The following is a 13,923-nucleotide window of genomic DNA, read 5'->3' as shown; positions in this document are numbered from 1 at the left end:
TTGAGTACAGTTGAGGAAGGGCCATGTCTGCAGACCGGAGGGCTGGGGGACCTCCAAGAACAAGCTGTCAGCGGCCCACGGTGGCAAGAGATTGAAAAGCTTTGGGGACAGCGAGGCAGGCAGGTAGGACGAGTGTGGGGAATCCGTGAATGCAGAGAACCAGAGCGGGGCACTGAGTCCGCCAGCACTGGGGAAGCCGTGATTAACTGGGGAACCCCTCACCCCATGCCTTCCGCTCTGGCACCTGTCCCCAGGCAGAGCCGGGACTCGGGTTTGCAGTGAAGTTCAGTGAGGCTTAGCACCCCCATGTGTCTGACCCATCCCAACCCACCTGGGCCCCCTGGGCTCTTCAGCACAATGGAGCAGACTTGAACCCAGGTTACCTTTAAGGTAAGTCTCATAGATGGGGACCCCCCCTGCAAGTTGGTGAAGTAGAGCATTCCCAACTTATCAACAAAACAAAATTAAAAGTAAATGCAAACATCTTCATGCTGTTAGAATGTTCCATGTTTAGGGGCAGGCGGGAAGCATAGTCTGAGCGTTGCTGCAAAGCTTCCCCACACACGGCCAAGATGGGTGTGAGCCCCCACATGAGGTCAATGTTTTGTTTTTTTGGGGGGGCACACCCATTTTGATGCTCAGGGGTTACTCCTGTCTAAGCACTCAGAAATTGCCCCTGGCTTGGGGGGGGAACCATATGGGACGCCAGGGGATCAAACCGCGGTCCTTCCTTGGCTAGAGCTTGCAAGGCAGACACCTTACCTCTAGCGCCAGCTTGCCGGACCCAAGGTCAATGTTTTCAATGTGAGTTTAAACAGTCATAGTGCAAAACTTTCAGTGAGAGTGGCAGTTTATGAACTTAGGAGACTTTTTCTGGGGGGGTGGAACCCACACCTGATGACGCCCAGGGGTTACTCCTGGCTATGTGCTCAGAGATTGCTCCTGGCATGGGGGACCATATGGGACGCTGGGGATCAAACGGCAGCCCAACCGCATGCAGAGAAATTGTCCTAATGCTGCGCCATCTCTCCGACTGACTGGTTCAAAGTCTGAGAGCTCAAAAACATTAATGCACACAGCAGAACCCAGAATAACATGGTTTCATTCATGGGAGAAAGCTGATGGGGGATTCCAGGCCAGAGGCAGGAGCACTAGCACAGCAGGGAGGGCGTTCGTTTGCCTTGCAGGTGGCTGACCTGGGTTCGATGCCTGATCCATTGGATCTCCTGAGTCTGCCACTCCAGGCTGGATGGAGCTCATGGGGCTTGAACAGAGGATGATGAATTTGCCTCCACTTTCACTGCAAAGACCGTGAACTCGACCCACAGAAGGCCCAACTGGCCCCCTCCTGCCCACTCTCTCCCTCCTGCACCCAAGGTCACCTGGAGAGCTGCTCACAAATCACTGCTTGGTCACCTGAGAACTCCCAATAGTGTTAGATTCCCCCCCCCCGCCCCAAAACCCCGGGATAGAGGGGCAAGTCCTCAAGCTGGGAAATGGTGAGGTGGAGCAGGAGATTGTTTTGGAGAAGCGGCAGCTGCAGCCTCAGGAAGCGTTAGTGCCTGAGTGTTTTAAGGTGATGTCTTATGGAGAACGCCAACGCCTGAAAAATTCCAGTAAGAAACTGTGGAGTTCGAGAGGTGTCGCGCAGGTCCTCTGCTCTTTGAGTTCAGATGAATGTCACAGCGGACACTAATCCGGTCTCCACTCACCACCCTGGGTGATCACCAACCTGGACTGCAAGGTTTGGAGCACTTACCTGGAGACAGACCTGCACAATACGGCCCGGCCCCTCTGCTGTAAACAGGTGGGAGGATTAACGTGGACATTGTCGGGCAAGCTTTGGAACACAAGCTACCCTGCCTTAGAATCTGCAGGGTTTCAGCCAGGGAAGGTGAGGCCACAAGTGGCTCTGCTCCCTCCACCAATCCCAAGGCCCCCTCCAGTGGGGGATGCAGCCAATCCCCATCCCAGGCATCCAAGAGACCTATGAGACCCCTCAGTGCTGGGCAGCAACATCCCTGCTGCCAGAACAGCTTTTGTTTTCACACCCGTTTCATTTGGGCACCAAGAGGATGGGGGGGGGGGGGGCGCGCTCATGAACAAAATGGAGGGTCCCCGAGGAACTCAGTCTGTATATTTAGGGACCCTCCCAGAAGAATAGGGGGCATCTGCCCCTGGAGACAAATGCCACAGGAGCTGGGCATGATAGGGCGGACCCCATGGGAGGACAGAGTCCCTTTGTGGCATCACTGGCCTCATGGCCTTGGATTTGGACGTGAAGTTCCAACAATCACAAGAGAAAAAGAAATGAGCCCGTGCTAGGATGGAGTCTGTGTGTCATGTACATTCACTCTCAGAAAAGGCTGCTTTCCTTTTTTCTTTTCTTTTTCTTTTTTTTCCCCCCTTTTGGACCACACTCAGCTGCACCCAGGGGTTACTCCTGGCTCTGTACTCAAGAATTATTTCTGGCAGGATTGGGAGACCCTATGGGATGCTGGAGATCAAACCTCGGTAGGCTGTGTGCAAAGAAAATGCCCTCCTCGCTGTGCTATCGCTCAGGCCCCTGCTTTCCTTTCTTGTATGTGCCAAGTACAAAGATGCAGTCACAAATCATCTCATTTGACTTTGTTTTTTCTCGTTTCTGTATTTTTGTTTTTGGTGCTCAGGGGTCATGCCTGACAGTATTTAGGGGCACTGTTTGGATGCCCCAGGGGTCAACCCTGGATTAGCTATATTCAAAGCAAGCACCCTCTCCGCTGTACCATGGCTCTGGCCTCTCATCTTACAAACACAATTTTGCTTAAGCAGACTTTAGGTTAGAAAAGTCATTTTAGTGCATCTGAATTCTAGACTTTGTTCTAAAAGGGTAACTTTATCCCCGAGGGCCACAGGACCTGGGGAAGGAATCTAGACCCAACAGTTCTAGAGGAAATCTGGAAACTTATCTGCCCTCCAAACCCGGCCAACCAGCAGCACTGAGAGCACAGAACCAACTCAAAAAATCCAATGGTCTCTCTCTCTCTTTTTTTTTTTTTTTGGTTTTTAGGTCACACCCAGTAGTGCTCAGGGGACCATATGGGATGCCGGGATTTGAACCACCAACCTTCTGCATGAAAGGCAAACGCCTTACCTCTAAGCTATCTCTCCGTCCCCTAATGGTCTCTTTTGTCTCATGTCGGCAGCCAACATGCTGTCTGAGTTGAGGAAGACACTGGAAAGGAGGCCACAGCCACAGCAACCACCAGTCAGCTCAGATCAGTCCCACCCACTGTGGGAAGTGGGAAGTGGGGCTTTGGTTGGAAAGACCAATTCTGCCCCAGGAGCAGGGACCGAGGGGATGAAGGGTGGGTCCAGCTAGCTCGAAGACTTATTAAATGCTACCATTGGGGGAGAGGGAAGGGACCAAAAAGCTGTGAGGCCAGACCCCACCCACTCCCTCTCAGGTTTCCTTCTGTACAGCCACCTGGCTCAGCTCCCACTCGTCGGACCTACCAGCCCAGGACCCAGGCGGCCTGGCACGCAGGGAAGCAAAGGCAGGCTTTTCCCACCAGCTCTTCACTCTCCCGACCTCACTTTTTATAAAAAGCATAGTGAAGAGTCTGAGGACAAATTATTCAACTGTTTATCATACATAAGACCGCATGACTATAATACAAAGGGGGTTCTTTTTTCATTTAACGTTACAATATACACAGCAAGTCCGGACCAGATCTTACAATCTGCACACAGGTATTTAACCTTTTCCATGCTGTTTATGTTTACAATGCACAGAAGTCCTGTAACCAAACCGTGTAGTTAAAGCACACAAAACTGGACTGTAACAGAACACAGTATGCAGAAGCACTGGATTTTAGGGTTTCCTTTCACATAAAGAGCAGTTTAGAAACTGCCACCCCTGTCGTTGCTGTTTTTGGTGCTTGCTAAAATGTGGCAACCAGCACAGGAAAAAAAAAATCAAAATTAAAATTTAGAGAAAACAAACAAAAACATAACCAAAGCCCCGACCCCTGAAATGTCTCCAGCTCCCACCCCACGCTGCGGTTCCTACGGAGCCTGCCTGCCGCTACCACGCCCCGCTGCTCCTCCTCCCCTTGCTGGAAACCTTCCTCGACTACCAGGTTCCAAAATCCATCCACAGGCTTGACAGTTAATTATAAAATAAATATGGATTTCCTGATTAAAAACAACAGAGTTGTGGCTTATAAGGAAACAAACAAAAAATGGGCATTTCCAAGTCTCCGTTCACGTGGTTTGAAGCCTTTCTGGTGTTACTGTTGAGAGAGAGTAAGGGAGAGCAAGAGAGAAAGAGAGAGCAAGAGAGAAAGAGAGAGACTTGCTTCTGTTCGAGAACACTGACCTAGGCAGCCGCGCACGGCACCTGGTGACAGACAGCTGCGCGCGTGATGCCGGGCTGAGCTGTGCGGGCAGGGGCACCAGAGGTAGATTCCTGCTTCCTTCCTAGGCTACTTCCATCCCTCCTTCTTCCTCCTCCCAGTTCAACCGCTCCAACGAACAGACCACCCTAGCTTCGGTCAATTAGAAAAACTAACCAAAACCAAACCAAAAAACGGGGGGACCAGAAATCTGGTGACTGCCAGACTGCGTTACATTAAGGCAGCAGCAGCAGCAGCAGCAGCAGCACAGAGCCAGGCACCCGCTCAACAGAGGCTGCTTCCCCAACCAAGGGCTCCCGGAGACTCAGCTTCACTCCCGCCAGCACCTTGAGGTGCGGCCGGCCCCCGCTGGCACGCGAACAAGCAGGCCCAGAAGAAGCCCAAGTCTCCGCAGTGGCTCGGCAGCTTCTGCATCCAGTGTCCCCGACCTTGGCGAGCCCGGCCAGGCCGTTGTGTGGCAGGTGGTGCCATCGCGCGTGGTGTGGATGTCAATCGATTCTGCTCAGTACACAGATTGCTGTAAATAGATTATTGGCTATGGATTCGACAACAGTTCCAGTTTTGTTTAAGCAATAGTACAGCCATAATTTTCAACTGACATTTAAAAATGGTCTAGTTACACCTTGTGTCAAAGTGCAGAACTGCTACATTATTGGTTACAGACATCTATGTGCTATAAAAACAGCTTTGGTACAATAAATTATCAAAAAAGAAAATAAATTTTTGTAAAATTCACAGCATAATTGTGAGGCAAAAAAGCAGTCACATAAAATTCTGCATTTTTTAAATGTTCAGGATGAACAGAAGACATCTTTGTGCAGAAGAAATGGTGGATACCATGTGCTGAAAAAGAAAGGAAGGAAGGAAAGAAAGGAAAGAAAAGAAAAGAAAAGAAAAGAAAAGAAAAGAAAGAAAGAAAGAAAGAAAGAAAGAAAGAAAGAAAGAAAGAAAGAAAGAAAGAAAGAAAGAAAGAAAGAAAGAAAGAAAGAAAGAAAGAAAGAAAAAATTTAAAAAGCAAACGTAAAAAAGCAGGAAAGGACACAGCTGTAGCTATTTCCATCAGAGCAAACCACTACCTCTGTGACCGTCAACCAATAAGGAAGTCGACTTTATGACACACGCCGAGTGACCTCACGATACCTTGCAACGAGGGGGTCACCCAAGTCTATTGGAAAAGAAAGGCCTCTGGAATTACCCATTCTCTGTGTTTTCAGCGTTAAGGACCGTCTGCGCGCAGGTCCTGGCGTGATTGCATTGGAAACGGCAGGCTCTTCTCAGGGCGAGTCCCAATCCGTAAGGCCAAAGGTTACCCCGAAGACCACCACTCAGAGCCCCCCCCGGGACCGGCCACGACTGACCCGTTGATTGCTTCTCAGTGCACCTCGGTTAGGAGACCAGTCCCCACTGCCCGCTGGCCAGCCGGCTGCGGCCCCTGCGGCGGAGCCGCTGCTTCTGCTCCTCAGTAGCTTCAGACAGGAGAGTCCTGATAGCCGCCGCCTTTTCCTCTTCCTCCTCCTTCCTTGCAGGCTCCTGGGCCTGCCACTTGCCAGCGTGATCCGACCGTCCCTTCCGCACAGCAAGCTGACCGCTGGCGGGCAGGCACCGTTGTCGTCGTCGTAGTGGGTGCCCGAGGGCCCTCTTCCGCACAGTACTGCATTTCCGTGCCCAGGTGTGTTGAGAGGACTTGAGAAAACCCCAAACTTCCCACCCCCCTCCCAAAACAAAAACAAAAAGGGGGAGGGGAAAAAAGGGAAGAAACACCCCCATGGGGCCCTGTATGCAAATTATGTGCAGTGCTTTAAAAACAAAAAAACAAAACCAAAAACAAAAAAACAACAGTTGGCAAATGACCGAGACCAACATCTGAACATGAACGCGTGGAACAGAAAGACGGAAAAACCCCACCATGACCGGGATGCGGTAGTTAAAGGGGCGGCGGAAAGAGGGCGCCTCGGAGCTCGCCCTGAAGATGGGTGTGGACATGGCTCTGGGGAAACTTCACTGTCCCTTTGTGATCTTTTCAAGTGAAAATCAAAAGTCAGCTTTGCCCTCTTGTAGCGGTTCAGTGTGTTAATCTCCTTCTGGTTCAAGCAGCTTTGCACTTTGTTTGTGTTTGTTGGTTTGTTTTTTTGTTGTTTTTTGTTTTTTTGTTTTGTTTTTCTTTTTTTTTTTTTGGAAAAAAAACACCACTTCTATAAAAACACACAAGAAACAAACTCCAGTTTCAATGTAGTCACGAGCTGGCGACAGGACTCTGCTGCACGCACACCCCGGTCATGGGGGACTCCTCCCGGTCGGCCCCTTGCCTCATTGTCAGGTGGCCTTCAGTCAGGTAATGTGCGGGCCCTGGGTTGGCAGAGAACTGGTACGTCGGGTGCCCAGCCATGCCAGTCTCTTGGCGGGGATTGGAGAAGACGGTCAGGTTCACGTCCATCGCTCCATTCTGCCCAAAGTCCAAGGTGTTAGCAGCCACAGGGCGGTTCTGGTAGGCCTGGTTGCCGTGGTTCCCCGTCGAGGAGGAAGATGTGGAGGAAGAAGTAGTTGAGGAAGACAGGGACGTCATGGAGTGGTGACTGTGGCCAACCTCCATGGAGTCCTGGGTAGAGGAGCTATTGGTGGGAGAGTTGTAGACCCTTGGCCTGGTCCGGTTACCCAAGGCTGCTTGTCCGTGGTGGTGGTGGTGATGGTGGTGGTGGTGGTGGTGGTGGGAACTGTTTCCATGGTGATGGTGCAATGCGTTCTGCGGAGGGGCTACATGAAAGGCTGTTTCTTGGACGGGATGAGTCTCAACAGTGACTTGGGTGGGAGCTTCGGTGCCTGACCAGCCCAGGGGAGCAGGAAACTGCTGACGCACCTGCAGGGACAGAGAAGAGTTCAGACACCAGCATTTCCCTTAACCAAGGTGTGGGTGCAGGCATGCGTGCACTGGGCTGGGGTTGGGGCAGTAAGGGCTTCATCTTAAAAACTGCTCATGTGGGGCCGAAGAGATAGCATGGAGGGAGGCAAGGTGTTTGCCTTCCATGTAGAAGGTCGGTGGTTTGAATCCCGGCATCCCATATGGTCCCCTGAGCCTGACAGGAGCAATTTCTGAGCGTAGAGCCAGGAGTGGCCCCTGAGCGCTGCCGGGTGTGACCCAAAAACCAAAAACCAAAAACAAACAAACAAAAAAAAAAACAAAAGGTATGTACTGATAGAGCTCCAAAAAACATGTGTGTGTGCATGAAACATATACAAAATATGTAAAACAAGCTGTGAAGCTGCATGGCATTGCAAAGGTTACTTGTACAATTGCATACACATAAAATGTCTCCCTTTTCCAAAAAATAAAAAAATAAAATAAAAAAAGGCCTGGAAGTCTTCAAAACCAGGAGCTGAAGGACATAAAGCTTTTCACTAAAGCCTTTTCTATTTACTTAGGTCTTAACCTTGTGAACGTATCAGTTACTCAAAATCTAGCTGTAGGAGGGCGGAGAAAGAGGCCACATTTGATCAATGTCTGTCAAAGGCCAGCAGGCGGCTCACGAGCTGTGCCTTGTGCCTGGTTCTTTCCAGTGCATCTGGAAGATTCTAGTTATTTGGGAGGAGGAAAGAAGGAAGAAAAGGTAGGCCTAAAGAGTTAGAGAGTCAAAAAGAACAAAACCAGAAAGTGCTAGAGCTGATGTGGGAAAAGAAACATCAACCCCTGCCAGTGGGAATGTGGCTTGGATATATGGGCCTTTAGGAAAAGGGTATGAACACATCTGCCAAAGTGAGGAACTAAGCCCCCTACCCCCCAACCAGGACCCAGCGACCCCACTTCTGGGCACCGAGCCCAGGGGCCCAAAATTCTGTTCAGCGAAGACATGTGTAGCCCTACTCAGTAGGCAAAAATCCGGAAACAACCACAGGGCTAGGGTCCAGGGACAGATGTCAGGGCAAGGAAACCAGAGCTCTTGTGCACAATGCAGCACTCGCCGCTGTGAGAAATGACAGGCGAGTGGGCACCAGCAGAGGGCAGTCATCCAGGAGAGGACCACCACACCCAGAGGCCCTCTCTGAACCCCTCCCTATGGGGGCTGTGAGGCAGCAGCACAGTCGGACCCAGGGACCTGTCGGCAGAACTGGGCCAGGCTGGCACTGGGTGCGCTGACGGAGGTTGGAGGCAGGCTCCAGGGACAATGGTGGAGGGAAGCAGATACTCGGGGTATGGTGCACGGAACCCTACCAGGAACAGCATCTTACATCACAACAACTCCAAGAAATGTAAAAAATAAAGAAAAATGAAGAAAAACCTGGGAGTTAAGGCTATTACACATTTACGACTTGATATGAAATAAACCATAGTCACTGTGCAGAGGAGAAGTGTGCCGAGCTGAGCAGTCACGACAGAACTGTGGGAGAGATTGTGCTCCGGCTCCAGAACTAAAGGGGGCTGGGCCCATAAGCCAGGTGGGTGGCAGGAGGAAGGCCGGGCAGGGCAGGGGCCAGAAATATGGGCACACAGAGATGCTGGGACAGCCCTTCAGAAGGAGCTCGAATCGTGGAGACAAAGACAAGCCAGAGAGGACATAACATCAGGAGGAAGAGGGCCAGGAGTGGTGAGACGGGACAGCGGGACACTGAGAGACACAGGTGCGAGGGGATGAGGCAGAGAGAGCCTGGCTCCCGCCTTGTAGGAGATGCAGCAGCACTATTGGGGGCCAAGGGGCATGGGGAAAATCCACCCACTGGCCCTCCCCGGCAACAGGGCACAGGCAGAGCAATGCACACAGAGATGTGGTTCTGTAGAAAGACAGTCCCAAGCAGAGGTGACGGGAAGGCTAGGGGACGTGGGGGTTGTCCGAGAACAGGGGCACTGCACTGACACCCACCTACTGCTCTTGGCCCTGCCTCACTGGGGAGAGAGCCGGAGCAGGCTCTGGGATGAGGGCGGGCTCCCTGGGAGAGGATCCCTGCAGCCTAGGCACAGCACAGGAGGAGGACAGGGCAGGCCCCTTCCAGAGGGGGTGGAGGGGTTGCAGGGAATGTGGGTGGCTCCAGGAGCCCCAGAAGGGGCCTTGAATCCTACTGCACATCCCTTCATGCCTGCCCCAGTACACTGGACTCTCGGGTGAGAGCCAGATGCCCAAAATGGCTCATCATGAGCTCTGGCACCACCACATTTCACCCCAATTGTAAAGGTAATGGAACCAGGTCCTCCTTTCCCAGGCGAACAGGATAAGCCAGCAAGCATTGCAAGCTTCGTGACGCTGAAGCCAGGCCTGGGTAAGGCCAGCTCGGGGGAGCAGAGGGCTCAAGCACCAAGGCCAGGTCCCACAGAGAGGTCCCAGAGCCACCCTAGGGTGTGGTCCTCTGTGCCCCAATGGGTGACCAGTTCCCACCAGGAGGGCAGGACACATGTGCTTCCCTGCACCCGGGCCCGCCCTCACCTGGGGACTGTGCGTCTCACAGTCCATGGCCTGCACGGCGGCCGTAAAGTGCCCGCCGCTGTGCCGGTGCTGGTGCGTGGGGTCCGACCTGGCTCTGCCGCTGTTGCTGGTCCCTGACGATCCACCTGCAGAGAGGGCACCGGCACGACACAACACAACACAGTAATTGTGAGCGCAGGGGACTATGGCACAGGACTGCCCCCGACGACTTGCAGCAGCGACTCCCACTCAAGGCCCCGGGGCACAAAGTTCTCTCAGAGTGGCCATGAACAGAACCAGGGCCTGGCCGAGTGCCTCCCACTCCTACCACCAAGGTCCCTTTCACCACCCACCGGCCTGCACCACCAGTGCCACTAACGCCCACTCTGGGCCAAGCGAAGCCGCTCCCCCAGGAACCAGTCACAAACCCAAACACTTCCTCCTCCCAGCCCGTACTCTCAACTCAGCCCACACTCTCAACTCAGCCCACATCCCCGTGCCTGCGTGCCCAGACCTGAGCTTGACGAGGTGCTGGAGGTGGTGCCCGAAGACTGGGACTGCTCCATCGCGGGACTGGTGGACACGCTGTTGCTCGTGTTGGTACCTTCGTCCGCCGTCTTCTTGAAAAAACTGTGCTGCAGGGCGTAGTACGGCTGGATCCGAGTCTTGGGGTCGTAATCCAGCATCCTTAAAATGAGGTCTTTGAACTTCAAGTAGTCGGCGACCGTATGACCCGATTCCCCGGCACGACGCCCACCAGGGCCTCCGGTTTCTACTCCAAGAATATTATGAAGCTTCCGAGTTCCTGGTGGTTTATACTCCTGAAGCAAAGGAAGAGGAAATGGCCTTGAGTGTGGGGGACTACGTGGAATGACAGGACTGAACGCCAGCCCCACGTCAGCCGTCTGAGGCCTTCTTCCTCGGCATCTACACACGGCCCTATGTCTGAAGGTGAAGTTCCCTTACGGTGAGGCACAATTTCGAGGCTCTCACAACTATTACCTCAACCAGGGGCCACCACCTGGATCCCTTTAGAAGACAGGGTTCCCCCCTCCCCACCCGCAACAAGTCACCTGAATTCATTTCCAAGCTTCTAAAAATTTGGTGTTAAACAAATCGTAGGATAAGCAGTGATGTCTCCTAGACCATCTACTTTATTTGGGACAGTTTCCTCAGAATGGAAAGTGGGAGATCCACTGAGGGTGGCAGCCAACACAACAGATCTGGGCAGGGGGAGCCCACACCTGGCAGGACCAACCCAGCAGCTGTGTGAAGAGGGTGGGCAGAGACACATCCACTTGGAAACAACCCCCGGAGTAGCTAAGGGGCGCCAATCCAAGGTGTCAGGAACCTTGCAGACACAGCTGACCAAGGACTAAAATTGATGAAGGGTCAGAGCCAGCAGGTCTCACAGGTCCCCTAAAAACCACCAGGAGTGATTCCTGAGCAGAGCTGGGAGTAACCCTGAGCACTGCTGGGTGTGGCTCCAAAACCGGATCAGTGAAGGCAAAAAGAACTAAATAAAGTCTGGATTCAGCTAACACCAAAGGAGGTTTCATTCCATCTCAACCAGTCTTTTGTTTTGTTTTGTTTTCATTTCACTCAGGGGTTACTTCTGGCTCTACACTCAGAAATTGCTCCTGGCAGGCTTGGGGGACCCTATGGGATGTAGAGGTTCGAACCACTGTCCTTCTGCATGCAAGGCAGACACCCTACCTCCATGCTCTCTCTCTGGTCCCTATTCCAACCGTTCTTAGAGACAAGAGTCTGGCCTAAACTTTAAAAAGTTACATGTGCACGGACTAAGAACAACATTTTTGAGGGGAATGGCCCCACACCTGTGTATACTCAGGGGTCACTCCTGGCTCTGTACTCAGGAATCACTCCTGGTGGTACTCAAGGGACCATGTGGGATGACCAGGGATCAAACCCAGGCTGGCTATGCGCAAGGCAAGGGGCCTTACTTGCTGGGCTATCTTTCTGGTCCCTAGATAATTCTCAACTTTTTTCTTTCTTTTTTTCTTTTGGTTTTCAGGTCACACCGGCAGTGCTCAGGGTTACTCCTGGCTCCATGCTCAGAAATCGCCCCTGGCAGGCACAGGGGACCATATGGGATGCCGGGATTCGAACCACAGTCCTTCTGCATGAAAGGCAAACGCCTTACCTCCATGCTATTTCTCCAGCCTCAGATATTCTCAATTTTAATAGAAAAAAGAAAAAGATTTTTTTCTTCTGAAATATCCCCCTACACAAAATATTATCTAATCATTATGATAATTATTACCTAAAACAGAATTCATCATTATAAATTTTATATTAATATACTATATCATGATTATATTACTGTATGACATAAAAATGTAATTGTATGTTATATAATTCTCATGTTATATAATTATATATTATAATACTATTAAATAATATTATTAAAACATTATTTTAAATAATTATCATTCCTTTTGGGAGAAATGCTAAGATTATAATTCACTGTGACTTTATTGTAATTGCACACAACAGAGATTGGGAAAACGGGATCAGACCCAGGAAGGAGGGAAGGTGCCAACAAAAATTCAGGAAGCAGTGGTGGGTGTTGCTGAGACAGGGAACTTGTGAACACCGTGACGGGCCGCATCAGGAGTTTTCAGGTTAAACGCCTGGGAAAGGGGCCTGGGCAGAGAGGCTGCAGACCAAGTCCAAAGGACTCTTGGGCAGACCCAGTGTGCCTGGGATTTCCTGGCCGTTCCGGACAGGAGGGAAACATGCCTGTATCGGCTGCCAGACACTGCACGGCCTTGAACTGAGAGGACAAGGCGCAGTCGCTGAGTTACACATCGGCTGTGAAGCGCACTGTTGCAGGTCTATTTTCAGACTGGACTGGAGAGACTTGAGGCCAGAGCCACGTGATAGGAGCACGCAGCCCCTGGCCAGAGGCAGTTCCCCAGGACTGACAAGGGGGTGGGTGGGTGAACAGCACCTCGGAAGTCGAAGCCACAGGGATGAGAGAGACCAGATCCCATCGTTGGGTTACTGGCTGTAACCTACACTCACCTACACTCACCACACGGGGAAGAAAGGTAAATCCAGGTAAATCATGCAGAATCACCATGGTTTTACTGAGCTGACACTTCTCAGAATAAGAAACACTATAAAAACAAACTTTAAGGATTCTGGGGGCCAGAGCAGTGGCGCAAGGGGTAAGGCGTCTTGCCTTGTGCGCGCTAACCTAGGACAGACCACGGTTCCATCCCCCAGCATCCCATATGGTTCCCCCCACCAAGCTAGGGGCGATTCTGAGCACATAGCCAGTAGTAACCCCTGAGTGTCACTGGGTGTGGCCCAAAAACCAAAAAACAAAAAAAAAAAAAAAAAGAGAAGAAAAGAATTCTGGGGTGGGGCCACAGAGTTAGTACAGAGGTAGGGTGTTTGACTTGCATGCAGCGGTCCAGGATGGACGGTGGTTCGAATCCCAGCATCCTATTTGATCCCCTGTGCCTGCCAGGAATGATTTCTGATGCAGAGCCAGGAATAACCCAAGTGTCACTGGTGTGATGCCCCTACCCCAAAAAAATAATTTTGAGGTGTGGGACTTCTGAGATCCATGTCACTGAGCTACAAATAAAGGACTAGATAATAAGACCTTATTCTGGTCACAAATAATTTTTTTTCCCACTCCTCCCTCGCTCCTCCTCTGGTCACAAATTGTTTAAATAAAAAAATATTTTTTGGGAGGACTAGAGTGATAGTACAGAGTGTGGAGTTTTTTTGTTTTTTTTTTGCCTTGCATGCAGCCAACTCAGGTTCTATCCACAGCATCCAATAGCTGATGGGTTCTCAAAGCTCGCCAGGAGTGATTCCTTAGTAGAGCTAGAAGTAAGCCTGAGTACTATGGTATGGCCCCAAACTAACAAATTCTTTTTTTCCCATTAAAAAAGGGGGGCAAATTTTTAAAGAAAAAGCACCATCCCCATTACAACTCCCGTTCCCAACTGCAGTGCTGTTCACCGTAACCTCACGATCAATCAAAATGCTAGCATGAAGGAGGGTGCAGTTGTCTGAAGAACTGCTCGACGTTAGGGCTTGCAGATAAGTCTAAGGAGGACTCTGGCCATTAAGCTAAGCTTGTTGAGAGATAACTCAGG

At 51.3% G+C, this 13,923-nt stretch overlaps 1 protein-coding gene across 1 annotated transcript in view; it reads right to left on the bottom strand.

Moving 5' to 3' along the window:
• Positions 1-6,619: 6,619 nt before the first annotated feature.
• Positions 6,620-13,923, bottom strand: part of DYRK1A (dual specificity tyrosine phosphorylation regulated kinase 1A) — a 63,593-nt gene continuing 56,289 nt past the window's right edge. The window contains exons 9-11 of the mRNA XM_049785386.1: positions 10,299-10,605; positions 9,806-9,930; positions 6,620-7,251 (exon numbers count right to left, since the gene is read on the bottom strand). Coding sequence (XP_049641343.1) covers positions 6,631-7,251; positions 9,806-9,930; positions 10,299-10,605 — 1,053 coding nt within the window. The 3' untranslated portion in view covers positions 6,620-6,630. The remainder of the gene's footprint in view (positions 7,252-9,805; positions 9,931-10,298; positions 10,606-13,923) is intronic.

The sequence above is a fragment of the Suncus etruscus genome, chromosome 13, assembly GCF_024139225.1.
Source record: "Suncus etruscus isolate mSunEtr1 chromosome 13, mSunEtr1.pri.cur, whole genome shotgun sequence".
Classification (NCBI taxonomy): Eukaryota; Metazoa; Chordata; class Mammalia; order Eulipotyphla; family Soricidae; genus Suncus; species Suncus etruscus.
Note: the sequence above shows the minus strand (reverse complement) of the source record. Positions and strands in the feature narration are given on the sequence as shown.